The sequence below is a fragment of the Leptosomus discolor genome, chromosome 2 (genome assembly GCF_034619465.1).
Source record: "Leptosomus discolor isolate bLepDis1 chromosome 2, bLepDis1.hap2, whole genome shotgun sequence".
In the NCBI taxonomy this organism is placed as follows: domain Eukaryota; kingdom Metazoa; phylum Chordata; class Aves; order Leptosomiformes; family Leptosomidae; genus Leptosomus; species Leptosomus discolor.
Window position 1 is genome coordinate 1,355,962 of NC_141392.1, and position 27,730 is coordinate 1,383,691.

At 58.5% G+C, this 27,730-nt stretch overlaps 3 protein-coding genes across 6 annotated transcripts in view; 1 reads left to right on the forward strand and 2 right to left on the reverse strand.

Annotated features, from left to right (window-relative positions):
• Positions 1-2,369: 2,369 nt before the first annotated feature.
• Positions 2,370-7,635, reverse strand: YIPF3 (Yip1 domain family member 3). The gene is made up of 9 exons (XM_086460526.1): positions 7,552-7,635; positions 7,231-7,443; positions 7,035-7,141; positions 6,340-6,385; positions 5,876-5,968; positions 5,414-5,545; positions 4,778-4,891; positions 4,263-4,386; positions 2,370-2,847 (listed from the first exon to the last, which is right to left on the reverse strand). Exons 1-9 carry the CDS (start codon positions 7,633-7,635, stop codon positions 2,726-2,728), a joined length of 1,035 nt encoding a protein of 344 aa, XP_086316652.1. The 3' UTR covers positions 2,370-2,725.
• Positions 7,636-7,995: 360 nt separating this feature from the next.
• POLR1C (RNA polymerase I and III subunit C) lies at positions 7,996-11,321 on the forward strand. Its single transcript, XM_086460527.1, has 9 exons — positions 7,996-8,064; positions 8,154-8,225; positions 8,305-8,412; positions 8,871-9,003; positions 9,123-9,242; positions 9,431-9,583; positions 9,766-9,915; positions 10,510-10,626; positions 11,004-11,321. Exons 1-9 carry the CDS (start codon positions 7,996-7,998, stop codon positions 11,120-11,122), a joined length of 1,041 nt encoding a protein of 346 aa, XP_086316653.1. The 3' UTR covers positions 11,123-11,321.
• Positions 11,322-14,397: 3,076 nt separating this feature from the next.
• The window catches only part of XPO5 (exportin 5), a 29,228-nt gene continuing 15,895 nt past the window's right edge, over positions 14,398-27,730 (reverse strand). For 3 of the 4 annotated variants that reach the window (XM_086461822.1, XM_086461821.1, XM_086461820.1), the window contains 13 exons: positions 27,107-27,288; positions 22,103-22,203; positions 20,908-21,004; positions 20,268-20,404; positions 19,609-19,706; positions 19,069-19,115; positions 18,790-18,884; positions 17,862-17,924; positions 17,327-17,409; positions 16,460-16,567; positions 16,138-16,275; positions 15,826-15,990; positions 14,398-15,483 (listed from right to left, as the gene is read on the reverse strand). In XM_086461822.1, the coding sequence (XP_086317948.1) occupies positions 15,343-15,483; positions 15,826-15,990; positions 16,138-16,275; positions 16,460-16,567; positions 17,327-17,409; positions 17,862-17,924; positions 18,790-18,884; positions 19,069-19,115; positions 19,609-19,706; positions 20,268-20,404; positions 20,908-21,004; positions 22,103-22,203; positions 27,107-27,288 (1,455 nt within the window). In that variant the 3' untranslated portion in view covers positions 14,398-15,342. Of the gene's footprint in view, positions 15,484-15,825; positions 15,991-16,110; positions 16,276-16,459; positions 16,568-17,326; positions 17,410-17,861; positions 17,925-18,789; positions 18,885-19,068; positions 19,116-19,608; positions 19,707-20,267; positions 20,405-20,907; positions 21,005-22,102; positions 22,204-27,106; positions 27,289-27,730 lie in introns of all 4 variants that reach the window. The other variant, XM_086461819.1, reaches the window with a different exon arrangement.

Here is a 27,730-nt window from a genome sequence, read left to right on the forward strand (position 1 = left end):
TTATTTCCTATTTAACAAAAAGGGGCTTACACAGTTCTCGCAGAGCTGCCCTCCCTCAAAAGGGGGAGGCGATAGGGGGAGGAAATTATTTCAGATTTGCTGCAAGGGAGGAGGGAGAAAACTGTTTTACATTTGCTGCAAGAGCCACGGCAGGAAACAAAGGCAGAGATAGCCTGGCACGCTAGGGCTGTAAGGCTGGGCCTGAGAACTAGAGGACCCGAGTAAGCCGCGAGGTGCCCTCCCACGAGGACGTTGCAAGGGCTGCGTGCTCAGCACGCTCCCGGGAGCTGCGGCACGCCTGCATTTCCCTGCAGAAGCGGTCCCTCTGTCAGCAAGAGGAGGTGCGGAAGCTCTCAGCCGCGTACGGAATTTCTGGCAGCTTCCAGCTGCCGTTGCGCAGAGAGTTAATCGGGGCTGAAGCACTGGAGCAGAGCAAGCCCCACCGCTTTCCAGGAGGGCGGGTGGTTGTCACCCTGGTCACCTGTCCCCAGCTGACACAACACCCAAGCTGCGCGGGGGAGGCACGAAGAGTCTGCTCGCTGCTCTCTGCCGGGCTTTGCCGGAGAAGACAGGGCACAGCTTCATCGCTCTGACTCAGCCGAGCGGCCAGGGCAGGAGGGGAGCACAGCTCCTCTCTGGCAGGGGCTGTAGATCAGCAGCGATAGTTTGGCACAGAATGATTTTTCTTCTTGGCTGGGCTTACTCTAGTGACAATTGTCTCTTTCTCCCTTCCTTCCCCCCTGCCTGTGCTTGGAGAGTTTGCCCCAAGAGGAACAGGCTCATTCCAGGCTGCTAGGGCAAGCAGTGCGACTGAGAAACCAACCTCCCGTGGAGTTATAGAGAGCGAAATACCAGAGACAGCACTGCCAACTGACCCTTCCCTTCTGTAAAGTTTGAAAGCAATAGATTGTAGGACCTTAGAGTGGTTCGATTGGTCCAAAACCTGTGGAGACTGCTAGCCCAAATAATGAAGATGATCCCCCGAATAACTTGCTCCGAGTGGAGTTCTTCAGTGAAAACAAGATTCCCAAGGGGGGCAGAGGGGAGGAGAATGAGAGAAGATGTCTACTGGGTATGTGTTTGTTAGCAGACAAGCTTCTTGCTCTTGGAAAGGGAACTAGTTATGAACTCGGGAACAGGCAAACAGTGGAAAGCAGGACTGGAGCGTTTTCTGTCACAGACCTATCTGGTGACAGCTTTAACTGAAGCAGATGACCAGCCTGACGGCCGTAGCTGCCGCTATCTTCCACCCTTTCATTGCACCTTGGCTCTAGCCTGCCACTGCAGCTGCACCCTCTCCCACTAGCACAGGCAAGGGACCGAGGAGTGAAGTTCCAACGTGCTGCCTGCCTCGTGCACAGCGAACTTGTGGGTGCACCAAGAAAGGGAACCCTCTTGGGCTGTTTTCAGCCCGAAAGTAACGGTGAGCTTCTCCGAGGGGCGACTCCTCTCCCCCAATCATCCAGAGCTACAGGGAAAGAAGAGGTGAAGCCAGTCATCAGCCAACAGCTTTCCAGGCTTGGACCAGGGCAAGTCAGAGCCAACAGCTTTCCAGGCTTGGACCAGGGCAAGGGAAGGCTCCATCTGAACCACGCAGCTGGGAGTTCCTGCAGGGCAAGTAAGCCTCGGCTGGGCTGCTCTGCTTCCCCGTCCTTACTGGGGCTTTCCTGCATCAGTACGCTGGAGGTACAACTCTACTACCACTGCCCGCTCCCTCTGTTTCTCCCTTTAATGGTGGAAACACTGGAGAAAAACTTGCCAGAGACTCTCCAGACTGCAGGAGTCCTTTCAGAAATAAGGCCTAGACGCCGCTGGAAAAGCCAGACGGTACACAGCAGGCTGGGGGTCTGTCTGGGGGAGCAGGATGCCGCTCCTGCTCAGAGCCCTGCGGTGAAAGTCCCACGGCTGGGAGGCGTGAGGGCACGCTGCACGGCGGGGGGGGGGCTGCACCGGCCCCTCCACAGAAACATCCACGCACAGCGATGCCGCCCCCGCAGCCAGCGCTGCCGTCCCACAGAGCAACACGGGCTGTGAAAGCGTGGGGACACACACATCTCTGACATGCACAGGAGGAGGGACAGTGAGGCGAGACAGCAGCTGGGACCAAGTCCAAAGAGAGGGATCGATCTGGAACGTGACAAGGAGGAGCATGTGGTTAAACTTCGTGCTGTTCCTGAAAAGCTCCAGCGGAACCAAAGTTCCCGTGCCCCTTGGGCTAGGGAAAGGTGCCCAAGACACGCCAAGTGTCACAGCACATTTGATGCAGGGCAGCAGAAAGCTGCTGCTTCGAGCCTGGGACAGGACAGGAAAAGGTGCCGAGGCCCAGCCCCGCTCTCCCGTTACACGAGTAGGCTCAAACAAGACATCACTCAGCACCAACATCAATTTAATTTTTCCCTCTTCAGGACAGGACCAGGGCAGGTACCCCCGGGGTTACATCAGCGAGTGGGCAGAGGGGTGAGGGACAAACTGCGCTGGGAAATGCGGGCGACAGAACCACTCTACTCGCGACAGCCCAGCCCTGGGCGGGGAGGAGCGTAGTTCTCCCGAGTCACCGAGGTGCAGTCCGCTCAGCTGCCCAAAACTGCAACCCAAAGGGCAGGTCCAGGAAAACAAACCCAAGCCGTCTTCTGTCTCGTTCTGTCCTGTTCCTACGAGGCAGCAGGTTACCGTGGCCCCGTGCAGCCCCAAAAGTAGTGCAGGAAGCAAGTCCAAGCCTGTGAAACTACAGGGTCAATGCAAGGGCTTTGGCTGTGGTGTTCAGGACAGCGCTGGAAACAACTGGAATGTCGCGGGCAACTCTCTGAAAGGGCGGCACGTTGGGGCCTTCCAACGTGTCCAGGATCCCTGCAGGGAACAGAGGAAAGGGGAGCGATGAGAGGGAGTTCAGATGCAGCTGGCACGTTTCTGACTGCTCTTCTCTCCGGCCAGGCAGTGGGCGGTGGTGGCAGGGCCCAGGTCACGCCAAGCACTTGCAGGCAACGGAGGGGGAAGACATCTAGCCCCAAAGACTGAACTGGAGCAAACACCTCCATCCAGAGGCCACAGGGTGTGTCAGAGCTTGTCCTTGGGGCAGGGGGACTGCGTGTTCCCAAGGGGAACATCGATCCTTTCACTCTGAGGGCGCCAGCCCCAGCCCCCTGCCACCTGACCCGAAGGCAGGCGCTGCCACGGACGCTGCTCGGCCGAAGCAGACTGATCAAATCCTCTCCCCACCCCATCCCAGGACAGATCCTGCTCTTAGACCAACTGTTTGCGTTTGTCCCGAGACAGACTCGCAGACTTGCATCAGGAGCTGCAGCTGGGGGCGCAATGTGGGATTTTTATCGCTGCAGTACAAACACAGACCACGCTTGGCAGGAAACACCGATGCAAGTGTCCTCCAGTCCTGTCAATTACCCTCTCAAGACTGATCATTAGTCAAGATTTTTGTCAAGGATAAAATATCCAAGCCAAGAAGATTGCTTGGATATTTTATCCTATTTCACCTGCTGAAAAGTTGCAGATCAGGGCTCAGAACCTTTGCCCTAAGAAGGGACCCAGGAAAGAACAGCATTTACATCTAAAAGGACTTGTAATGCTGTAACCCCAAACGATGCAGATTTGTCTGAAATCTCACGAATTGGTCTGGCTGCCTGAACTCACAAAGAGGCTTGCAGAATTGCCTATTTAGGGATCTGGAAACTTTGCAGCGATGGGGTGGGGGAAGACTTTTAAAAGTTTTTTTTTTTAAAAAGGAGATTTGAGACTTGGTCAGGAGAAAACTAAAGGAGACATAAAAAGGGGACCCGCACACGCACAGCACAGGCTGGTAAACAGCACCAGCCGGGGAAGACGCAGCTTCTGCTGTCGGTGGCGTCCCACACAAGATAAAACGGTGTTACACAAAGAAGGAAAAAGTCTTAATGACGCATTTCCTGATCAGAGAAAAGCAGCCTGCCTTCTGCAAGGTTCAGGAAAGGACTGGGCATCGGCATGCGAGAACAGTCAGCGCTGTTACGCTTCGCTTGTGGGGAAAGAATAAGCCTCCTGCCCCACAAAGTACTAGAGCTCGGCGCACAGAAACTGCCCCATGTGTGCTTGGTGCCCTGCTTCGACAGCTTCCTCCGATGAAGCTAGTGCTTGTCGTTCCTGGGTTGGAAACTGGCACAGAGGCCCTCGGGTCAGCTCCAAACTGTCCTTCCTTTCCCTCAGAGAGAGCAAAAAGCAGCGCCTCTTCCCCCAGGTCTAACGGGACACGTCTTCGCGTCTCCCTGGCTTACCTTCTACCACCTTGTGGTAAGCGAAGTGCAGGTAGAGGAGGAAAAGCATGTGCAGAGCAGCGAGGGTCCCACACAAGATGAGCCGCTGGGTGTGCCCCACGGTGCGCGACACCAGCACGGCCACCTAGGGGAGAGGTGGAGACAAGGGACGAGGGAGCTGCTACGTGAGCCGCCGGCAGCCAGCGGAAACACGGCTCAGAGCCTTGGTCTGCAGTTCGCACCAACAAATTCGGCGTAACCTGACTTTGTTTGACGCGGATGAACCTCGCCGAGAGCGCGGGATACTCGGGCACAGCGCTCCACGGCAGCAAGGGCTGTAGGGGATAAACCGCCTGCAGCCGTGGGAACGGTTGAGGGTATCAATCCAGGCGTCACCTCCCTACTCCAGTGGCCAAATGACCCGGGAGTGCCAGGCTGTCCTTCACAGGCCGTGAAATGGCCTGCCAGGCCCAAGGAGCAGAACGCAAACACCACCGCCCTCCCTTTCTTTGTCCCACGGGCTGCCCGTGCCTTACCATTCGTAGTGTAGAGAGTCCACCAACGCCCAACCAGAAGATATAGAAGAGGGAGTGGAAGTGGATGTTATAGGTAACAAGGAGAGTGATGCAGTGTCCAAACAGGCCGTAGCCCTGACAAAACAAAACCGCCCGTGTCACAAGCGCCAGCCCCGCACAAAGGGCCGCTGATCGGGAGCACGAGCAGCCCGTTCCTGCAAGGCTTCACCGAGGCAAAGCTGCACAAACCACCCGTTCCACCCCAAAGAGTCAACAGCACAACAGCTGTAGTGGCAGCTCACACCCAGATAACCCGCCTCAAGTGCTCACAGGGACGTCAAAAGTGGCAGCATCTCGGGACACAGAGGAAAGAGCCTCTGATTCCAGAGAAACAGGGATCTCCTGGGCTTTTTTTACCACCAGGCTCTGAGATCAGGAAGCGCAAAGCAGGAGACGGGCACAAAGGAGCTGCCTCTCTGTGCTGCTGCTGCGCCTCAGGGAGGGCAGGTCAGAAGAGCACCCTGGGATGCCGGGCTGTCCCAGTGCAGTTAACTGGGACCACCAATTTACAGGGACTTTTCCCGTTCTCCATGAAAAGCTTGTGCTTGGACACCACGCAGCCCACCTGCCTCTCGGGGCAGCTCCGCCTGTACATACCAACAGCGACAGCATCTGCACCATCGTGATCTGGGCGTTGCAGAGGTAGGCCAGGAAATAGATGAAAGAGGAGACACCCAGCCAGTAGCCGAAGCAGGTGCCGATGGCCGTGCCCATCAGCGTGCCTTCTCTCTGGGGAGACAGCGCCAGGGTGAGGAAGACTCAAGGAAGGGACCTGCCAGCACCCAAATTCCACCTCAGAGAGTCCTACAGCCCTTCTAGGCGTTATTAAATAGCTGGCCAGCAGCGTTCAGGGGGCCACATGACCTGCCCCCCACCTCTCCCAGCAGCAGAGCATCAAGACTTTCTGATGCATCCTTCCTCCCACCCCCGAACCAACAGGTTCTTCCTCAAATCGACCTGCTTTTCAGCCAAGCCGCTACTCAGCCATGGAAGAGGTTTCCTCTCTGTTTCAATCCAGAGCCCAGTCAAACCGCAACTTATCAGTGAGACTTGACATACAATGATGGTGTCCGAGGTCTTCATCCCATGCAAAAGGATGGCCACCAGCGTGAAAACCAGCATGAGGGGTCCATACAGCTCGCCTGCAATCTTCTGCAGGAGGAGACAGGTCAGGGAAGGTTTGGTTAGTGCTCCTGAATACAGGGCTCCCCACCCTAAGCAAAGCGAGAAGTGCCCTGGATGAAGTTTAGCCACCCGAGAAGGTAACAGCAAGGCCACTGCTGATGGGAGCCTGGCAGAATAGGCTGTGTGATGAGGAGCCTGGGATGTGTGAAGTCTAGAGGTCTGTAACTGTACCAGCACTGAGCCTTGGAGCAACCCCAGGAAAGGGTTCACCGACATTTTCAGGGAGATAAACACCTAACGAACTCCAGTCCTTAACAACGTGGAGTGCTTTAGGTTTACAAGGTGTCTGTAGGACATTCACTTGCCCATGGAGTCTGATTCAGGAAAAGGGAACTCACCTGTGGGAAATTAATCATCTTCACGGGAATCATGGACTCCATCAGTCTGCATCACCACAGAGCGGGGAATGACATCAGGAGCAGGGAGGACAAAAGGGTAATTAACAAAATGATTCAAAAGTAAAAGATCCCAACATTCATCACCAGTGTTTTCTGCTGGGGTCACTGGCCTTGGGGGACAGAGATTCCTTCTAAAGGGTCACATAAGGCAACTAAAGAAAAAACAACTTACTGACAGTGGGTTAACTTTGTTGGGGGGGGGGGGGGGGGGGGATTCAGTAAAACCGTTCAGGGATCCACTGAGGGGTGAGAGATCACTGGCAGAACAGCAGGAAGGAAAGGCACCTTTCTTCATCCCGCCTCAAAAACACTTTGCCTTTTTGACCACAGCTGTGTCGCAAACCCCACAGAAGCCACATCACGCCGCTCAGTACCAGAAGCCTGAAGATGCCCCAAAGCCCTTTTTTTTCCCCCACCCTGAGCAGCAATGCCGGGTGCCAGCCCCCCCCGGGGGACCTCCCTGAGGAGAGCAGGGCGAAACGCAGCGTGTTCCCCCGCAGGGCTGGCAGCCCTTCCCCGCTCGCTTGCTCGCTTTGGGGGGGGGACAGCCAGCCCCCCGCGGGCAAGAAGCCCCCATCCCCCTGCTCCCCGTGCCCCGCCGGTGGAGGGGGTGGCCCAGGCCGGGTCCTACCCACCTGGCCCGCACTTGGACCGGTTCCACGTCGAAGTAGGGCCGGAGGATGTCGATGTTGGCGTAGAGGCTGAAGGCCCTGGAGGCCTGCCTCTTCCCCACCTGCCACATCTGCGGAGAGAAGGCAGGCAGCTGGCAGCGGCCGGGCGGGGGCCCGCCGGGGCCGGGGGCGGCGGGGGGCGGCGGGGGGCCGCGCTCACCTGGTCAGCCACCTGCCGGCCCAGCTGCCCCCGCAGCCCCTTCATGCCCAGGAACTCCCCGTCCTCCTCCTCCTCCTCCTCGGCGGCCCCCGCCTCGCCCTCCTCCTCTTCCTCCTCCTCCTTCATGCGCTGGTGCATTTCCCCCATGTCCTCGAAGCTGGAGCCCGACGTGTCGTCCATGTTCTCCATGTCGATGACGGCGGAGCCGCCACCCTGCGCCGGGGGCACACAGCGTCAGCGCCCGCTCCGCTCGGCCCGGCCCGGCCCGGCCCGGCCCGGCCCGGCCCCGCCGCCGCCACCCCCGGCCCGGCCCGGCCCCACCTGCATGTTGTCCTCGAAGCCGCCCCACTCGGCGGCGGTGCCGCTCCTGCCGCCGCCTCCCGCCGCCGCCCCCGGCGCGGACATGTTGCCCGCCGCGCTGGCTGCTGGCGGTGCGCCCGGATGTGACGTTCACCGCGGAGCCCCCCCCCCCCCCCCGCACCTCTCGCGAGGCCGCTGAGGGCGGGCGGGCGGCGCCGCCATCTTGTGCGTGGCGCCGGGCCGGGAAGGGCGCAGCGGGCCGTGCGAGCGGCCGGGGGGCGGGTGTGGGGGGTGGGCGGTTTGGCGGGGCGGGATGCGCCGCTGCGGGGACCCCGGGGCCGGGCGGCGGCGGGAAGGCAGCGCCGCGCTGCCCGGGAGCGGAGAGGCCACGCGTGGGCGGGCGGAGACCCGTCACGTGCCGGGGAGCGCCGCCCCCCGCGCCCCCCGCTGGCGGCGGCGGCGGCCATGGCGGCCAAGCGGGTCACCGACGAGATGCGGGACCGCGTGGTGCTGGGCGAGTTCGGCGTCCGCAACGTGAGTGGGGCGGGACGGGGCGGCGGGGGGGCTCCCGCCGCGGGCCCGGCCTCCCTCACGGCGCCGCCGGTCTCGCCCCCCCCTCGCAGGTCCACACCACCGACTTCCCCGGCAACTACCCCGGCTACGAGGACGCCTGGGACCAGCGGCGCTTCGAGGAGGTGGGTGGGGGGCGCCGCCGGGTGGGGGGGGTGGGGGTGCCGGGCCCGGCTTGACGCGCGTGTCGCGCGTGTCGCGCAGACGTTCCGCGTGGACGTGATCCGCGAGGAGGAGGGCGCGCTGGAGTTCGACATGGTGGGCATCGACGCCGCCATCGCCAACGCCTTCCGCCGCATCCTGCTGGCCGAGGTACCGCTGCGAGGGGCGCCGGGGAGCTGCGGGGAAGGCCCCGGGGGTGGCGGCCTGGGAGCGGGGGGGTGGTCGTGGGGGGCGGGCAGCGGGCAGGGCCCCGCCTTGTGTCAGCCCCTGCGGGCGGCTTCTGGGTGGGGAAGAGGAGCGCAGGTTCGTTCTGCGAGTGTGGCGGGAGCCCCGGGAGAGCGAGGGCCCGGGCAGCACGGGTGGGAGCGCTTGTGGCGCTTCAGGGCGCTGTTGGTGGCGTCTGGATCGGCCTGCCCTGCCTCTTGTCATCCTTTGCTTAGAAAAGCAACCGGGGAAGGGGGTATGTTTGGGGTAAGAGCCTATGGGGTAGCCTGGTTTGGTAGAAATACCACTGGAACTAGCCTGCAGGGGGGTTATTCATGGGAGAGAAGGGATATTCTGTAGTTCAACTGTCATCTTACACTGGCTTGATCTGTTGTCTCCCTGAGGTGCCAACGATGGCTGTAGAGAAAGTCTTTGTGTACAACAACACATCCATTGTGCAGGATGAAATTCTGGCTCACCGCTTGGGCCTCATCCCTATCCGAGCTGACCCTCGACTCTTTGAATACAGGAACCAAGGTGAGAGTCTTGGATCAAGTAGAAACACTGAAGGTTTTCCCCAAAGCAGGAGATCAGGCTCACGTGAACTGAACAGAAGTGCGGCTCCACAGAGGCTCATGCTGTTCTCCCCTCCTCAGGAGATGAAGAAGGCACAGAAATTGATACTCTGCAGTTCCAGCTGAAAATAAAATGCAGCCGAAACCCTCAGGCAGCCAAGGAGTCATCTGATCCTAATGAACTGTATTTCAATCACAAAGGTGAGATCTCTCCTAAAGATCTGCGCTGACTTTTTCGGTCTTGGGAGACAGGATTTGGTCTGTCCTCTCCGCCCCGTGAGCAGAGCGAGCCGATTCCCTTCTTCTGCTAAACTTCCCTCGTTGCTGTCTCCAGCCAGCGACCAGTTTGGAGGCAGCAGCTGGCTGATGCTGGTGGCTTCCCTCCGCAGTGTACAGCAAACACATGACGTGGGTGCCCCTGGGGAACCAGACAGACCTCTTCCCGGATGCCGACTTCCGACCCGTTCACGATGACATCCTCATCGCGCTGTTGCGGCCTGGCCAGGAGATAGATGTGCTCATGCACTGTGTGAAGGGTGTCGGTGAGTCCTGGGGCCTGGCGCAGCGGGAGGAGGGTGTGAGTGCTTGGGCTGGGGCGCAGCTGCGGGGAGGGGAAGGGCAGAGAGCTGACTTTCCCCCTGGAACGGGCCTGAAGGCCCCGGTGTCCTTCTGCTCTCGTTCCCTGAGGCCTGCCCTCATCCTTGACTCTGAACTCCTCACGCAGGTAAAGATCACGCCAAGTTTTCTCCCGTGGCCACGGCTAGTTACCGACTGCTTCCTGACATTACTCTGCTGCAGCCTGTGGAGGATGAGGCGGCTGAGTTGCTGCAGAAGTGCTTTTCCCCTGGAGTCATTGAGATCCAGAATATCAAGGGTACTTTTTTTCCTGCTCTAAGTGTTCCTTACAAGCCTTAGCAGAGGCTGGATAGAGACCAGAGCCAAACCTCGTAGGGACAAAACCCACGTTGTCGTGTTGCCTCACCGATCAGCAGCCGTTCGTGCTGTTGCGAGCCTCTGCGCGTGGATGAGTGGCTGTCACCTGCAGCGGTGCTGGGCGACGAACTGGGCTCTCCCTGAAATGCGCAGGCACCGGGTGCCTGTCTGTAGAGCTCTGCAGCTGCTGAGTGCAGCCTCCAGTGCTGCTCAGTTGCCTGTGAGGCTGGGTAGGGAGGTCAGCTTGCCCTTCCCAGCAGCTGGGTGTGGAGAAGGTTTCTTGTGTCCTGTCCAGAGGTACATACAGGCTTTGTGTTTGGGTTGGACCTGCTCGAAAGAGCAGTTCTGTCAGGTTGGAGTTCTTGGAGTTAGCACGTTTCTGGAGTTAGCACGTTGGGAACGTGCTGACCCCTCCCCCTGGGGGCTTCCCTGCCTTTGCTGCTGGGGCAGCGCGTGTTTTAACGGGTGAGCCCCCGCTGCGACCCCAGGGCGCCCACCCGCTGCAGCCGCCCGTCTCGTTTCTTTTCCCCTTTAGGGAAGAAGGTGGCGAGAGTGGCCAACGCGCGGCTGGACACGTTCAGCAGAGAAGTCTTCCGTCACGAGGGCCTGAAGAACCGCGTGCGCCTGGCGCGAGTGCGGAACCACTACATCTGTGAGTGCCCCGCTGGCCACGGGGGCCTGCTGGGGCTCGTGCCCACAGGTGGCCAGGGGCCAGCACCTACAGCTGGGTCTGTGCTTCCCCCTTCCCCCCCCGTGTCCTCGGCGCTCGTGCGCTCGTAGTCCAGGGGGTGACTCCTGCGGTTGGGGTGCGGTGGGGCGCTGGGGCTGGCTGTGGTCGTGCTTCCCGCCGGCAAACGTCACCTCTGCTCCTCTGGCCGCGCACAGCAGGCTTGCCAGAGGTGTGCGGGGAGGGGAGGGGAGGGACAGAGCTGCTGGGGGCAGGTGAGGCTGCTGGGGGCAGGTGAGGCTGCTGGGGGCAGGAGAGGCTGCAGCCGCCTCGTGGCTGCGCTCACTTGTGTCTCTGTGCAGTTTCAGTGGAGTCGACGGGTATCTTGCCTCCAGACGTGCTGGTGAGCGAAGCCATCAAGATCCTGATGGGGAAGTGCCAGCGCTTCCTGAACGAGCTGGACGCCGTGGCTATGGAGTGAGCGGGCTGGAGCTGGGAAGCGTGTCCCTGCGCTGCTGCTGTGGGCGGCCTGCCCCTGCCTGCAGGGGCGATCCCTCTTCCCTAGGCAAGAGGTTTGAGAGGGGCTTGTGGAGAACCCTAGGGCCGTCTCTTTGAATTTGTTCTCTGTTGGGAATGAGCCTCAGTGAGGAGCTGCACTAAAATAAAGGCTTTTCTTTACAGCTGTTTCCTCCTGTGCTGTTAACAATTGTTGAGGCCATAACACACAGAGAAGAAAGTGGCAGCGGGTCTAAAGATGAATAATAGCCTTTGTTTCAGACTGTGTGCCGTACGTGAAGAGGACTGATACGGCAGTAGAGCACTTTGCAGCAGGTCAGTGAGATTTCAGCCCGTTAGTGTCAGCACAGGACTGGTTGGCAGGGGTCTCAAATGAGCTCCAGGGCAGTTCAGTGGGGGAGGTCGAAGGCTGTGCTGTGAGAGGGCTGGGACATCTCTCTGAAGAAAGGCTGAGAGTGGGGGTGCTTCAGCCTGGAGAAGCAAAGGCTTAGGGGAGACCTTTAGCTATGTAAAGGGGTCATGGAGAAAGACTTTGTGCTAGGGTCTGTAGTGACAGGGCAAGGGGCAAGTTTTAAACTGGAAGAGGGTGTGCTTAGGTCGGACATCAGATGCTCTTTAGAATGAGGGTGGTGGCAAGCTGCTGGCACAGGCTGCCCAGAGCAGCTGTGGCTGCCTCCTCCCTGGCAGTGCTGAAGGTCAGGATGGAGGGGCCTTGGAGCAAGCTGATGGAGGGGAAGGCGTCCCTGCCCATGGCAGGGGGTTGGACTAGAGGGTCTTTGGTGGTCCCGTCCAGCCCGAACGATTCCATGCTACAGTACTGGGCTTCTCTGGGCAAAGGTGGGGTTTAAAAACCTGCTCTGTAAGGACCGACCGTCCCTCCTTAAGTATCAGAAGGTGAGGCATTGCCTCCCCGGTGCCGGGTTCGACTGCTCTGCTCTCCCTTTCGGTGACTGAGCGTGCTTGGGGGGGCAGGTGACAGTCAGAGGCCTGTCTGCACCCAGGGAAGCCTGGGAGAGCTTGCAGGGTCACGGTGAGCACCACGGTTAGCCAGCACCGGCTACGTCTGGGCTGGTGAACGGCTCTCTTGACCAGCTGATGAAGGAACTGGAACTTCAGCGAGTGGCTGGGAGTACTGGTGCCTCCCCGGTGCTTATGGCAATCCTCACGCCGAGGCTAGAACTTAGTGTAGCAAATGGCACTTTGCCCGTGTGACGGGGTTACAGCCACCCTGTAACCTCCTTACCCCTGGGAGGGTGGATACGCTGCGGGGAGGGCAGGACACTTCGTAGCCTGGCCCCAGTCCCAGCCTGTCCTGTGGTGGAGACCCCAGGCCCTGCTTCCTGACTTTAGTCAATCCAGCCGGTAACTGGTGGCTGGGGAAAGCAGCTGCTGCCCCGTCAGGGCTGTGCTGGGAGCTGTCAGCGCTCCACAGCAGCGCTTGGCGACTCGCCCCTCATCTTTCCGCAGCCTTGGGGGGACCCGTCCCTCAGAGGGGAGTCGGGGGAACCTCAGCGCTCGGCCCAAGTCCTACAGGCAGCACCTCCTGCTTTAGAACCTGGGACACCTCCCCAGGGCTTCTTGCTTGCTTGAAACTTCAGACAGCTCCGCTGGGCGGCACCTGCCCCACGCGCATGAGGAACACTGGTCCCAGTGCCAGCGTCAGCACAGAAAAGTTTCTTTCCAGCTGGACTGGGGCTAGTTCCTAATGGACACCATTGAGGTGTTAATCCCCTCTGAACACCAGCGATTTCTAGCTGGATCCTTGCAGTTCAGAGCTAAAGCAGCTTCCAGGCTGAGCTGGATTGCAGCTGAGGCCTTGGAAACAAGGTTTTGTAACAAAAACTTGCGTTGAGGTTGCTCAGGTGCATCTCTGAGGGCTTCTGCTTCTGCTTAAGAGAGACTTTCTCTTGCCCTTCCTCAGGGGAGGGGACAGAGCGAAGGCAATGGCTCCATCACCTCCTGAATTACTGCAAGGGCCAGCTGAGAGGGCCAGGGCCCGCCTGCAGCGCTGGCCCAGGACACTGCTCCTCCCAGCAGTGGCTGGGGTGGGCTCGGAGGCTGCTTTAGTGCTACTGCTGTGCACGTTTCCCGTGCCCCTTCTGTGACACCCCCTGGAACAGCCATGCTAACCCCAGGTACCCTGCGAGCTGTAAACCAGGACCCAGCAGCTGTTGTGGAATTAATATAAACCAGCTGCCGGTGACAGAAACACTTTAAAATGCAGTTTTTCCCCATGCTATATAATTTAGGTAGTCTGGAATCACAGACCCATTCAGGTTGGAAAAAACCTTTGAGTCCATCGAGTCCAACCATCAGCCCTACTCGAGCAAGGACACCCCTAAACCACTCGCCCAGCACCACATCTAAATGACCTTTAACCACGGTCAGGGATGGGTCATCCCCTCCCTCCTCGCGTCTGTTGGCGTGGCACAGGCGCTCCTTTTCGGTAGCTGGGGGGAGGAGCGCTGAACGCTCCTCTGGAAGGCATCTGGGCAGAGCAGAGGCCTCAGACCTGACTGAGAGAGACATGAAACAGGACAGCACGTGTATGAAACTGGAATAGCTTTACTGACATTCAGAGGTGTAACACAACCAGTTCAGAGACAGCTTCGGATTTAAACATTCCTACAAAAAAGGTTCTAAAAACCATTTAAAAAAACCCCCTTGAGTCTAGCATGAAGTCACAGAATGTTAAAAATACCACAACACAATAAATACACCCAGCCTTTGCTAAAGCCAGGAGCCACGTCAGCTCAGACGTTAAAAAAGTCTGAGGCCAGGAGGAAAGTGGAGGGTGCTGGTGGAACAGCAGGGGCAGGAGGGCGACTGGATCCCCAAGGCCTGCTCTTCCCTTCCGTGCTCCCACCCCTCCCAACTCCACAGCTTTTCTGTCCAGTCTCACCACGTGGAGACACCACCTTCGCCACCCGCCAGGTTGTTACTTGTTCTGCCTCCCAGGTGGCAGAACTGCCAGGTGGCCCCGGACAGACCCTGCCAGGTGGCCCCGGACAGACCCTGCCAGGTGGCCCCGGACAGACCCTGCCAGGTGGCCCCGGACAGACCCTGCCAGCTCCTGCGCTAACGCCAAGACAGACCGAGTGAACCCCCTGTCGTCTCAGAAGAACCAGCTTTGCAGACCGGAGTGCCTCGCTGGAGTCCCACCTCATCTAAAACCCAGTTTCTGACCTGGCTCCTCCCTGTAACTGCAGTGGGACCCCCCCCCCCCCCCGCCCCTCCTGCGCCACCGTGCAGTTCTCCGAGAGGTGCCAGACTGGGTAAAAACACGGGCTGCTGTCACCGCCACAGCAACGGGGCGAGGAGATCCCTTTTGGTTGGCAGGTGCTTCAGGTATTGGTCCAGATTGTGTGTACCCTGCACTGGCCATGTTCTAGTCTACAGGGTGTGATAAAAAGAAAAATAAAATAAAAAATATAAAAAAAAATCTGTCCTGCTCCCCCTGAGAGATGCCCAAGAAAGGCTGGCACGAAGTAAAAGCCTTCCCGTTGGCTCTGGGTGGAACAAGCTGTATGACCGTGTATATACACACACGCCTGTCTATAGATGTGTGAGTGTCTGCCTCTTTCTAGAGAGCAGCTGCACCTCAGAAAGGCTGATCTCGAGGGAGATCCTAGAGCACTGCCAGGCTTCCTGGCACGCAGCCCTCAGCCCAAGGCATCCTGGAGGGAAACGGATTCGTCAGAAGACCAGTCTGCTAGGGACAACCGCTGCCAGGCCTGACGGGAGTGTCCGATGTGCTCCCTGCGAAGCTTGGCGACTAGCACCCAGAGGAAGATGAGGGTAGCCCCTTGCCACACGGCTCTGCCTGTTGCATTAATCCTAAACCCCAGGGGATGAAGAGGTGGAGCAAGAGGGACCCAAGGCTACGGGATGACCAGGCTTTACCTAACGGAGTCTGTGGGCTCAGCTCCCACGGTGCGGAGCAGCAGAGCTCTAAAGATGCTCAGCCAAAGGAGGGGAGGGGAAGGAATCGGGGAAAGCTTCATAGACTGGTTCAACCGCCACCGCAGGCCCCGTCCCAGTGTAGAGAGGAGAATGGGACGGGACCCGCCCCGGGCTTTATTCAGATGAATGCTTGTGGAGGCGACGACAAGGAGAATCTAATGTGCTTACTGTGAGGAGAGACAAAATAAAAGGTAGTGGAGGAGATGGCTGCAGCATCCCAGGCTAGGGCTCAAAGAGCGCAGTGAGGCCCTCTCCGTCCTCATTTTCTAGTACATCCATCTCCAGTAATGGCTTCACCTTTTTGAAGAGAGACGGGAGGTTCCGGATATGAACCTCCTTGCGGAACTGCTCCCCGAGTGGCTTCTGCGGAGGACAGACAGGCAGGCATCAGTCCTTGCTGCCTGCAGGGCCCCGCTCAGCCCGGGGGCAGACCCCAGGTTCCAGGGTCTAGGCCTGGGACCTCATGCTTGGATTTTGGGGACTCTCAGGCCTGGTCCTTCCCAAGGGCCGGGGTGCTGAGGTGACCACCAGCTCCCCAGCTTCTCCTGTAATGCCAGCAGGCTCCAACGCCCCCATCCTCACAAAAACCCCGCCCCCACCTCACAGCTTGGTTCAAACGTTTGAACGCCCCGTTCCCGTGGGCACCCATGGGTGAGGTACCCCCCGCCTCTCGGGGAGAAGTCCTTCCTCCAGGATATCACCTACCCCAATGCAACCTGTGATGAGGCGCTTGAAATGATCCTTCCGGCGCTTGTCTGCCACCTTCTGCAGCGTGGGGTTGAGAAGCTTGGAATCAAACTGCTCCAAAGAGTCCCTCTGGATGTCCGGGATCTGCTCCATCACCACCTTCAGCTCGGTGTAGCGAGGGCGCTGCAGGGAGCAGTACGGTCAGCACAGCTCCGCTAGAGGAGCAGCCCTGCCCTCCCTGGGGGGCCATCAGCTCCTCTGCCCCTCAAGATTAGCTTTTCACCGCTCCCCAGCCAGCCTTGCCTCGGGATAAAGAGCAGAATTTCTCACCAAGGCCTCGTAGATCTGGAAAGCCAGGTGGACAAGAGCTGCCATGCAGCCGTCGTGCTGCCCGTGCGTCTGTAAGCCCCGCAGCACGCTCGTGAAAAACCAGGACACGGCGTCAGGCAGGAGGTTTCCTGGAAGCACCTGGGGAAGAGGGACCGTCAGCACAGCAGCAGGCGCTGACAGGCGACTGCCCTTCCGCGGCAGCTCGCTCCTCCCGAGGGAGAAGGTGCCCAGGGGTGAAGCGGCCGCGCTTCTCCCTACATCCGGAGCAGTTCCTCGCCCAACACCTCCAGAACCAACCCCTTCCTCCTCCTCCCGGAGGTACCTGTTTGAGCAGCGGCCAGCAGAGCTGCGTTGTGGTTCTTTGGCAGGACAAGGTGTCCTTCCAGGAGAGGGACGTGTAGGCAGTGATCAGCAGCGCAGTGCAAACGTCCTGAAAAGGAGTCACAGAGGGAAGCCTGTCAGAGGAACTAGGTCCCACCTCCAGGGTTCAATCAAACCTGAAGGGAGCCAAGCAGCAATCCAGGGACCCTGCAGTAGCTCCTCGGTGCTGTCTTCGGAGAACCCTGTGTGCTGCTGCTCCTCCAGCCGAAGGTGCTCAAAAGGAACCCAGTGTGCACCATCGCAGCCACAAGGAACCCACGTCAAGCAAACCCGTCCCTTCATCTCCCCTGGAAAGGCCCTGGACCAACCAGGGACCCCCAGCAGCTGCTACTCTCGAGTCACTGCAAAAGCTTCTGCAAGAACTTCTGCGGTGTCCCCAGGAGAGGAGTGCAGAGGTATCGGAATGGGGGTGCTCTGCGCAGGGGGTTGTGTTAACACCGTGGCTCCTGTGCCAGCTCTGGCAGATTTCACAAAAAAACCCCAACCCCAAACCAAACAAGCCAGCTGCTGGTGAAGTTGTTCCTCAGGAAGGCTGGAGCCCAGGATGGAGGCAGAGCCAGGGAGCACCCTGGGGGCTGAACGCCCAGGGCCTCGCCAGCAGAAGGGCTGAAACTCTGGATCCCACCCCCCCTTTGCTCTGTGGCTCCTGCAACAAGGCCCTTCACACACACGAGTGTCCCCAGGGAAGATCCTCACGCCGGGGAACGCTCCAGCAGCCTCCACCTTGGTAGCAGCGCCTGGCTGCCCTGGAGACAAGCGTGACGGAGCACAGGGAAAGGATGGTGGGAGCGGGAGCGTGTGCTCTTACCTCTTGCTTCATCAGACACTTGCCGAGCTCGGTGAGCTCCGCGCTGGCGGGGGGGGTCACCTCGGTGGCCATCGCCTCGTCATCTGCGGAGCGGAGCAAAGGCAGCACCGTGAACGCGGCCGACCCAGCGAGGCACGGCCAGAGCTCCGCGGGGCGCCAGCGGCCGGCACGGCCTGCAGGACACCCCTCTCCCAGCAGGAAGCACCCCCCTCTGCGGGGCAGGACGGGCACCCAACTAGCCCCCTCCCGCTCCAGGGAGGGCTGTGCATCTCCCGCCTCTTGGTACTTGGGAGCCGGCTGCTCCAACGTGCCAGCCGTGAACCCTACAGCGGGGCTGCTCCTGGGCTGCACCAGGTTTTTCCGTGGGCCCCAGACACGCTGGGCAGGACAGACGGAATGCCTCTCGCCCAGCCTACACCCCTCGCGCAGGGCTGCCACCAACAGGCCAGCCGCTCCCTCGAGAAACGCACGAAGAAGTCGGAAAAGTGCTTGTGCGCGCCAAGGGCGGGAAGGGCAGAGGAAGGCCTTTACTCACCATCTCCATCTACAGCAGCAGTAGTGTTATGCTCAACACCTTTCTTAGAAACACAGCAAACAGCTGCAAAAACAGTTGCAGGTCAGAGGAGCAGAAAAGGGGAGATGCTACTTCAGAAGATGCAGAGATTATCCTACAGACTCTGACGGGCTCTCAGCTGCTTCAAGCTCCCCCAGCTCTTACACAGTATCTGCCGAATCTGAAAGCCCAGTATCAAAGCCAAACGCTGCACTACCTGGAGGGCTGAACCACCCCACCCACAGCATCCTCCCACAGCGGGACCTGCTGCACGGAGGCCGCTTCAAACTACGGAGAACAGGAACGTGCAAAGGCATTGGCAGCCTATAACCCGAGACCACCACCACCCTCTGAAGGCAACGAGGCCCGTCAGGAAAGGAGACAGAACGTTGGGGATCTGTAATCTCTACGTGGATTCAATTTTCCCAGCCTCCCTGCTCAAAGCCACGCTGACAAAAACACCATGTTGGAGAAAGGGAACACAAAGAAGGGAGATTGCTTTGGGGAAGGGACTCTTCCCTTCTGTCTGGCTAGAGACACGGCCATTACCGGCAACAAAACCGCTCTAACACTCAGATTTAGGTCCCATACTGGGCTCCAGGGCACAAAAAGGGAGAACCCCGATTCCAAAGGAGCAGACTCCCACAGGGACAGCGCAAAACCCATGGGGCCCTAAACGCCAACCAAACAAAAAGGAAGAAACTCTCTTCTGGAGGTTTTTAACTGATCTCTTACTAGGTTTTACCTAAGATTTTGGCAGGGTTAACTGTCTCACACCTGGCTTCCTGGGATTATGTTAAATGCCACTGGCCTTTACAGTTCAGTTCTGCACACTGGAAATTCCCTCCAGTTGTCCCCTCCAGGGTAAACATCCCCAAAATCCCAGGGGACCTAGCTTGATGTCACTTACTGATGAGATCCATGACTTCTCGGGTCAGTAGCCTCACTAGCTGTTCCTCAAGCATCTCCTGAGACTCGGGGTTGTCATCCACAGCATCGTCCTCGCTGAGGAGAACAGGTTTTAGTGCGAAGGGAGACAATGCCCTAAAGTATCCCCTCTGCCCGAGCACAAGGAAGGAGTCACCAGTCCTGTGCTGGCAGAGCTGTCCCCTGGGCAAATGGCCATGTAAAGGACCAAAGCTCCACCCCACTCCCAATTTCCCCCTCCTATCAAGGGGCAGAAGCTTACCAGAGCATGCTTCGCTGGTTGATCACCTGCCACTTCTGAGACAACCTCTGTTCAAGACAAAAAGGAAGGGTCAGTATGTTCCCAAGGAGCCACGCTGGACACTGCAAAGAGGCCCAAGTGACAGCTGCTGACAGAAGCACGAGAGCTTTAAGCACAGCTCTCGCGCCAAGCCCCGTTCTGAACGGCACAAGAGCTGCTGCCGACTGTGCCGAAGATGCTGTGCCTGTGCTGGCTGCAGGAATCTGAGCGAGCTGTCAGGAAAACGAGGGGACAGGCAAAAAAACCCAACCCCACAAAACTTCTCCGGGCTGACAGTTGAAGAGCTAATATCCACAGGTTCGAATTCACAGCAAGGGGTGCTGTGCAACAGCCAGGGCTCAGCACACCTCAAGAGCTCCCCCCAAACAGCGACAAAATCGTGCAGCACCGAGGCTCTGCCCTCGTCTCTGCCGGCTCTGGGGACCCAGACGTTCTCGCACGTCGCTGCTACGAGGGGCCTGGGCTGCCACGGAACAGGCATGGAAGGAGCTGCTTGCTTACCACGTGCAGGTAAGTGAAGAGCGGCCCCAGCATCGGGCAGACAAAGGTTTCGTAGTATTCGGGAGGACAGGAGAGCACCAAGGGCTTCACAAACACGCCTGCACAGACCAGTCAAGGAAGGGATCCAGCACGCGCAGCCAGCTGCTCGGGGGACGGCAGCACGCCGCCCGAACCAGCCCATCCCACCGGGAGGCTGAGCACAGACCCCTCGAAGCCCACCTTCTCGCAGCCCGCAGCGAACAAGGGGCACCTCTACACCGGAGGGGCACGAGGTGTTCGGCCCCATCCCCCGCGAGCACCCAGGGCGCTCACCGCCCGCTCCCTACCCGGGGGCTCAAGGGCCAGCCCTGCACAGTGCCTTGGGAACCTCAGGCCGCCTCCCACAAGTGCCGAGCCCGGTCAGACACCCCGCTGCCGAGCTCCCACGCTATCCAAGCCCCCCCTGCCCCCCAGAAGGCAGGACCCACCTCTCGCGGCGCCTCCAGGACCCCACAAACCCCACGCGTTTATCCCCCCTGGCCCCAGGCGCTGCTGCCCCTACTCATGCCCTGCAGGTGCACTCCTCTCTGTCCAGCTCCCCAGTCACCCTTCCTCGGCTTGGCCACCCTGACAACGAGGCAGGTTCTCAACTGCTGCCCGGGACAGCGCGGGAAGGATACGGAGCATGGGACGCAGCCTGTAGTCAGGAATGTTGTTGAGGTTGATGAAAGCCGAGCTGAGGAGCTGCGTGGCGAGACCCTCAACGGTGTAGAAATCCTGCTGCATGGAGAGGCCTGCATTTCCCAGGATGTGGAAACTGCAACAAAACACGAGCGAGTTGCAAGCCTGCTAGGGAACAGGTTCCATGGCCAAAAGCACTGTCACCTTGAGATTAGGTAGCTGCCATGTTCTTAAACAAACACCACAGAGAAATTTTAGCACAGTATTTCTTTTTTTTTTTTCCCCTGGGATACCTGCAGAGGAACAATGAACTAAGCTTTCAAGCACTAAAATGCACTTTCAAGTGCTGATGTATCCTAGAGGCAGCAGAGACGACCTAGGTCAGGATATCAGGTAGGTGCTCCAACCCGACCACCTCCCTGCAGGAGAGCTACAAGCAGATCCACACGTTGCTGTCCTCTTTCCGGCAGCTGTGTTCCACGTGTGGTAGGTTACAACCGCCGAGGACAGTTCACCGCTGCAGCTCGTACGCGGGTGTCACAGGACACAGCTCCCAGGAAAAGCCCAACTGTGGAAATCCGCAGGCAGCACCAGCCTGCTGCCGCGCTGGGTGCTGCGGGGGATGGCTGGGGCTCTTACCAGTTGTCGTAGAGGGTGCAGAAGAAGCCCTGCATCCTTTCCAAGACCGTTTTGTAAACAGGAGAGTCATAAAGCTCCAGCAGAGGCTGAGGAAGACCTGTGGGAAAGAACGGGCTTCAGCTACGTTAACGAGAGCGCCGAGTGCTCCTTCACAACGGGCTGGGCAGGCCCCAGCCAGCTCGAGGGCAGCGAGGGAAGCGCTTGGCAAGACCAACCTTCAGCCAAACGGCGAGAGGGGCAGCAACCCTGGGGCAGACCCTCCCCTCAGAGGTCGGCCAAGTTCCGGTCCGTTGTACCCGGAGCAGAGCTGTTCCCGCTGCCGTTGTTAGAGCCCCCTCACCTCTCCAGAGCACAACGTCCTGGAGCTACCAGAGCCCAGTCAGCAGCAAAGCCGGCAGTTGTGCGGCTTCTCTAACAGCCCATCCATCCCTTCAGGGGATCCATCTCCGTCAGGACCCAAACGACCGCTGAACTATGACGTTGAAAAGTCAGACCAGAGACCAAGGCCCCTCTGCTTTATGGGCAGCGGTTCACAGACAGAGGGTTTACAGGTTTTATAGGCTTTCTGTGACCTGTAAGGAATCATCTCCTCGTTTTACAGACGGGAAATGGACATAAGGCAGACAAAGCACCTTCCCCGAAATATTTCGCTGCCTGTCAGAACCGAAATTAACCCCCAGCTTGCCGAGCCACGGCCCACACCACCCCCAGGGCCGCCCGCTGCTGCTTGCCTGGAAAGGCTTCTGGGCTCACAAGCTCAGAGCCGCTTTCAGACTCTTCCAAAAGCCTCTTTCCGATACCCCAGCTGGAAACAAATGACAGGGCCATACTGCAGACCTTGGCTCCTGCCCTCCGGGACAGGCCTCTGCGCCAGCACTCGCCCCTGCTGAGCACTCGTTCTGCTCCCAGGCAGACCACCACAGCACCCCCGGTCCCTCCAGCCTGAAATGCCACGTTGCAGAGCCCACCGCCCAGCTGGGACAAGCAGCTTGGCAGGGCACCCTTCACTGCACACGGGGGAAGCCAACAACTTACTGAACTTCTTCATTTCAGCAAGTTCCAAGCGCAGCGGAGCTGCTCCCAGGAAGCAGCTGGCTCTCCAGCCCCTCTTCACTTCACCGCTACTGATGCCCCACGGCCTCAAACACCCCCGAGGATCTGCCCCCACACTCCTCCCCGCAGAGAAGCCCCTCACCTAGGATGGCGTTCTTCTCCACCTCCAGCATGTCTAAGGCCTTTGCAAACGTATCCCCCAGTCTCGCCACCATCTCTGGCGTGTAGAGATTGTTGTGAGTCCTGAAACAGAAGGGCACTTGGTTTATACTCACGTGGGCCAACCCCTTTTGCCCTTGACAGTGGGATCCTCTCCTTCAGCTTGTGAACAGCTCCTCTGAGGCAGATGATGAGGAAGGTGAGACCAAGCACGTGTGCATGGGATCCCCCTTCCCCACCTGCAAAAATATTGGGGAAGCTGACCTGACAGAGACATGGAGTGACTCCACCTCATGTCCTGAACCTCCTGGCTGCCCCTTCCACTTACTGCAGTTCACCCCACCCCTCGCAAGCACTGGCAGTAAAAACTCCCAGCAGTTCTCCAGCTGATGCTGGCAACAGCTCATTAGCTTGGCCACAGGGATCAGAGAATGTTATTTCAAAAACTGACAAGACACGGACTCCGTCATCCCAAAAGATCTTCTGCACCTAAGGCCCCTGCAGAGGGAGGGGCTCTTTCAGCTCCAAAACACACACACTGCCCCCCAGGGCTGGGTCACAGTCCCCAGAACGGCAGGTGGCACTGGAGGGCCTCTAGGGAGAACGTCAGTCCGATCAGACGTCACTTGTGGCAGGCACACGTGCCCCCTGGACAGCACATCCATCTGGGAACAACTCCACACCGTCGGGAGGCGGCCACGGTCAGCTCTCCACGAGGGACACCCGTTCAGCCACGGGTGGCTGCTTCTTGCCATCCAGGCCAAAACGGGTCCCCTCGTAGCCGGGGGGACTGACACTCAGAGCTGGACTCGGCAGGGGGTGTCTCTCTCACCTACCTCTCTCCTTTGAGACCTCAGACCTCCACTCTGGGTGTCGCCAGCTGCACACAGCACAAATCCTGCAGCCTCCTCCAAAACTGCAATGCCATTGTACCTGCTGCTAGAGGTGATCAAGGGCAACTCAGTATCTCCCCCTCGAGCAGCGTTTCCCAAAGCAGGGGGTACATGGGAATGGCTGGGGGAAGGGAGCGCAGACAGACCGCAGTACGTTCTCCAGAGCCTCAGCTTTCACTCACGTCGTAATGACTTTTTTTAATTTTTTTTTTTTTTTTGGTTGTTTTTTTAAGGTCTACATTCACAATCCTGGCAACCCCGATGCAGTGACGTCTGCCTGAGTTTGCAGACAGCCTGAGTCAGCTCCGAAACGGCAACGACCCCATTTCTCTCTGCAAGTGTTAAATACTTCCCTGCTCACTGCACGTGAGGGAGGCAAGTACGTAAGTTCCGTAAGAGCTACACAAACGGCTTCGGAACGACTCATACTCTCATTCTGGGCTGGGTCTAACACCATGCCACAGGCCTCAAAGGGGGCACAAGCTGGTTTTACTTTCCCAAGAGGGGCCAGGGAGCAGACCAGCCTCCACAAAAAGTTTGGGTCACGTTGTTCCACTGACTCAAACACCTGTGCCTTTCTGCTCGGGGCTATCCTGAAACCTAGCTACTAAAACCATCTCCTCTTGTACGCCTCCTGCCTGCTCCGGGCCAACGTCAGCTTTGCCTCACGCTAGGCAGAAGGGCAGGGGGGCAAACCCAGGGACTGTGGAATTGCGGTGGTGAACCTCGAAATCCCACTGCTCTAACCCCAGCAGGACGGGCCAGACAGTCACATCCCGGAGCTGTGCTCGTGGTCCTTGGTCGTTTCGGAGTCCTTGAAGCGTTTTCTCAAGTTTGACTGCTGGGAGGGCAGATGTTCACTCACAGGCCGATCTCTCCCTTATCAATACTTTAATCAAGGTCCCAGTGGTAACAGGGAGAAAATGGCTGGCCAGCTGCTCCCCACGGGAGTTAAAAGAGCATCCAACAGCCCTCACACAGGACGAAGGGGCAGCCCCTAGGCGTGTTCCAGCTGAGACTCTCAGCACCGAGCAGCACTCCTGGGCACCCCCCCCACAGGAGAACACGGCAAAACAAAACTCAAGAGACGCTGATGCTCTAGAAAAGACACGCAAAGGGTATGGCAGGACTTGGGGGGGTTCTCAGCGATGGTCACAGCTCTGCTGGAGAGAGTGTCTGACGCCTAGAGACGGGCTTGGAGGCCAGAAGAGGAGTCCTTTAAGACAGTCCATGTTTGAAGAATCTTTATCCAAAGCTGGACCCGCCTACAACGAAAACGCCTACAGCACCCATGTCTACCCAAGAGTTCCTTCCCCAGCGTTAATGCCTTGGGAACACCAGCATCTCACCCAGAGGAGCTCCAGAAAAGCCTCTGCCCGCGCAAAGCGTCTGCTGAGCCCGACCAGCCCGTCTGTAACAAGAGACAAGCGAAATCCCAGCACAACAGAGGTGCTGCTGCCAGTCAGCTGCTGACCCCAGCAACGCGCCTTTAAAGGTGGCTGGAGATCATGGTGTGGGTTTGAATTCAGGAGAGGACAATTTAAGCTGGAATCTAGGAAACACCTGGATGAAATGAGGTACCACAGAGGACAGGAGAATCATCGCCCAAAAAGCTGCAAGCAGTGGTTCACAAAGCAACCTCAAAATCACTCAGTAAACACAGCTACCAAGACAGAGATGAACATGGGTAGGCACGAGAAGGTGCTACTCAAAGCTACCTTATTGTTCCTGTTACCTGAACTCCCTCTCATTCCCCTCAGCTCTTTCGTCTCACCCATGACCCACTTTCAAGTGACTTAATCTGGGAAAGACCCAACGACTTAACACCTTTCACTGTTTCTGTCTGCCCACACGGCAGAAGAATGTCACACCACATCCAGAGAGCAGCAAACCCAACAGAGAGCAGCAAACCCAACAGAGAGCAGCAAACCCAACAGAGAGCAGCAAACCCAACAGAGAGCAGCAAACCCAACTGCTCAGCCCTTTTTTTGCACACGGGTGCCTGACCTGGTGCACAGCTCAGCTGCTCAGTAGGATCCGTGCTGCTGCTACCTGCAGCTCTGCTCACAGGGTAACCGACATCGGTGAGGGCTTCCACCTCTGCTTCCTACGGAAGCCCGTGAGCAGCACTGGGCCTTGGTTATCCGCACAGAAAGCAGCCTAACGGCGCAGGGCTCAGAAGGATCCCCCCCCAAACAGCAACACAGCTATGTTCCTGAAGGCAGCCCCAACACAGGCAGCTTCCCTGCCGCCAGATTTCCTCATACCCCTGTACCTCCTGCCAGGCTGCTCCAGGCGCCATGCTCTCCGGTGGAAGCCACACTAGAGGGCCCGAGGAAGCGGTACGTGGAAAAGGCGCTCAAAGCCAGCGAAAACCACACCAGAAGCTCCGTAGCAGAGGTTCCAAGTCCTCCAAAAAGACAGGAGCATCACCAACACTGGCGCTGAACACCTACGAGCCTGCAGTTGTCCCACACAGAGGCCTCTACATCCAGCAGCAGCCGGGACAGGCATCAGGCGGGGGATCTGCTGCTCTCGATAAGTCACTCGTTGGTTCTTGTGGGAGCATCCAGCCTTAAGAAAAAGCCCCAATACCTCCGAGGGAAGTACAGGCTGCTCCGCGTAGGTTACTGCCACGCGCTCAGGAAAGGTTTTGGTCTGCAGGGGGGACGCTCCAACAACACAGGGGCATCATCTCAAAACACGGCCAGGAAGCCTCTTCCTTTAGGTAGGGGGGGAAGCACTGGGAACAGAGCGTGGCTCGTGTTCTCCCGGGGGTGGTAAACAAGCAGGCACAGAATTCCTGCTTCTTTACAGGTCGTGAGAGAGTTTGACAAGTTTCCTAAGCTGCTTGTCACAGAGATCCCAAGTGTTTTCAATAATGCCCGAGTTCTGGCAAGAACAGTGATGACAACAGGTCCGTCTGTTGCAGCCTGTTCAGACCTCAGGGACGGTTTTAGTCGGTTACCCACAACACGGAGTTCCAGGCTCCGGAAGAAATGGCACGAGGCTGCCACTACTTCAGCAACTCTGCTCTACCCAGCCGCTCCCGAGAGCTCATCGATAGGATCTTCAGCCTTCCAGAGTCAGAGGGAAAAACACTCGAAGCACAACTCCGCAGCCGTAACGAGGTGGTTCAACGCCGCTCGCTGGCCAAAGCGCCACGTGCTGCGCTGCACAGAGCTCCACGAGGAGCAGCTCAGCCAGGGCGGGCCAGGACAGCACCTGCTTGTCCCACCAGTCCCGCTGGAAGCAGCGACTACCGGACATACCTGACTAGACAGAGCTCGAGTAACACGGCTCCTTCCCTCACAGACCTGCGAGCTGAAAAGTCTAAGTGGATCTGAAAATGCTCCTTCCCAACAGGCTCTGGCCAAGGATGGAGCCTCGAGCGTTTGAGTACACAACACGGGGTGGTATCTCACAGGACTGGCAAAATCCCAGCGTCAGCAGTGACCCTGAGAGATTCCTCCTTTATGATTCTGGGAACTGCGTTATTCAGGATTCCCCTTTTCTGCCTTCTCTCGCTCCCTCCTCTGGCTGCCCTGGAGGTACACACCACCAGTGACAGGCAGAGAGGCACTGCAAGGTAGCAACAGCCTGAGAGTATGCATCCGCTGCTCTCAAGAGCAGCCAGCGCGTCAGGAGGCTGGTGGTCGCGCTCGGCGACACCAGCTGAATTTAACACTGAAGAGAGAACAGAACCAACAGGGTGCGACGAGAGCTGGGACTGCCCCGGTGGTGACTGGAGAGGTGGCCTCGTAGGGGCTGAGGGCAGAGCAGAGATGTTAGTCGAGAAACGATTAACTGGGTGGCAGATTTATAGCAGTGGAGGTGGGGGAGGCAACCCCAGCCCAAGCTCCCACTGGCTTTGGTGGGCTCTTGCAGGCCGGGCCAATGAACACTCAGAAGGCTCCAGTTTCCCCAGTGCCATTCCCCACTGTGAACAGTCAGGAACAGTACTTGGGTACCTGCACCAGCCTGTGTTCCCACTGACTTCACGGGGAGAACATGCTCTGAGCATTCCACGTATCTACTTGGCTTTACAGAGATCATTACGTCAACGCAAATGATTTCAAGTCAACTTGACCCACCTTATAAGAGCCAGTAAATTGTCAAAAAGCTTCAGGACCTGCTCTGTGCAGGGATTACGGTAGATTGGACTTCCACTGGGCATGTATCCCAACAAGAACCCTCCAGCTTTCGCCTCTTCAGTGGCAGCAGGCCAGCGAGCCCGTTTCACAACTCCCAGGATGGTGTACACGCAGAAGCTTATCTGCAGCGAGAGACGGGGAGAGAGCGTTCCTTAGCCCGAGCACCACCTGAGCAAACGGGCTTCCAGGGAAACCCACCCGCACCCCACCGCAAAGGGACCGCTCTGCGGGGAGCCCCGTCCGGCGACGGGAACGCGCCGCCACGACCACGCAGCCAACGATCCCGCTACGTCCCATCCTCTCCAGGGAGCCCTGGGAACGCGCTGGCAGACACAGCGCCCACGCACGCGCTCTCACGAGCACGCAAGCAACCAGGCAGGCTGCCCTCTGAGAGGAAGGGTCTGCGCCACCAGCTCCTCATCCCCTCCACGGGCCGGCCCGGACGCAGAGACCTGGGATGGCAGCGATCAAACCGCATTAGCCCCAAACCACGGCTCTGTGGACTGCATTTCAGTGTCCTCTACAGACCCAAAGGGAGCAACTCCATTTGCAGTCTGTCCAAGA

What these genes read in the sequence shown, in the direction of transcription:
- POLR1C (XM_086460527.1), top strand. Translation starts at nt 7,996, where the DNA reads ATGGCGGCCAAGCGGGTCACCGACGAGATGCGGGACCGCGTGGTGCTG. An exon ending in GCACTGTGTGAAGGGTGTCG is followed by an intron (nt 9,584 to 9,765) that starts GTGAGTCCTGGG and finishes CTCCTCACGCAG; the next exon opens with GTAAAGATCACGCCAAGTTT. An exon ending in AGTGCGGAACCACTACATCT is followed by an intron (nt 10,627 to 11,003) that starts GTGAGTGCCCCG and finishes GTCTCTGTGCAG; the next exon opens with TTTCAGTGGAGTCGACGGGT.
- YIPF3 (XM_086460526.1), bottom strand. Translation starts at nt 7,635, where the DNA reads ATGTCCGCGCCGGGGGCGGCGGCGGGAGGCGGCGGCAGGAGCGGCACC. An exon ending in AGACCTCGGACACCATCATT is followed by an intron (nt 5,546 to 5,875) that starts GTATGTCAAGTC and finishes CTGTCTCCCCAG; the next exon opens with AGAGAAGGCACGCTGATGGG. An exon ending in TTACCACAAGGTGGTAGAAG is followed by an intron (nt 2,848 to 4,262) that starts GTAAGCCAGGGA and finishes TGTTCCCTGCAG; the next exon opens with GGATCCTGGACACGTTGGAA.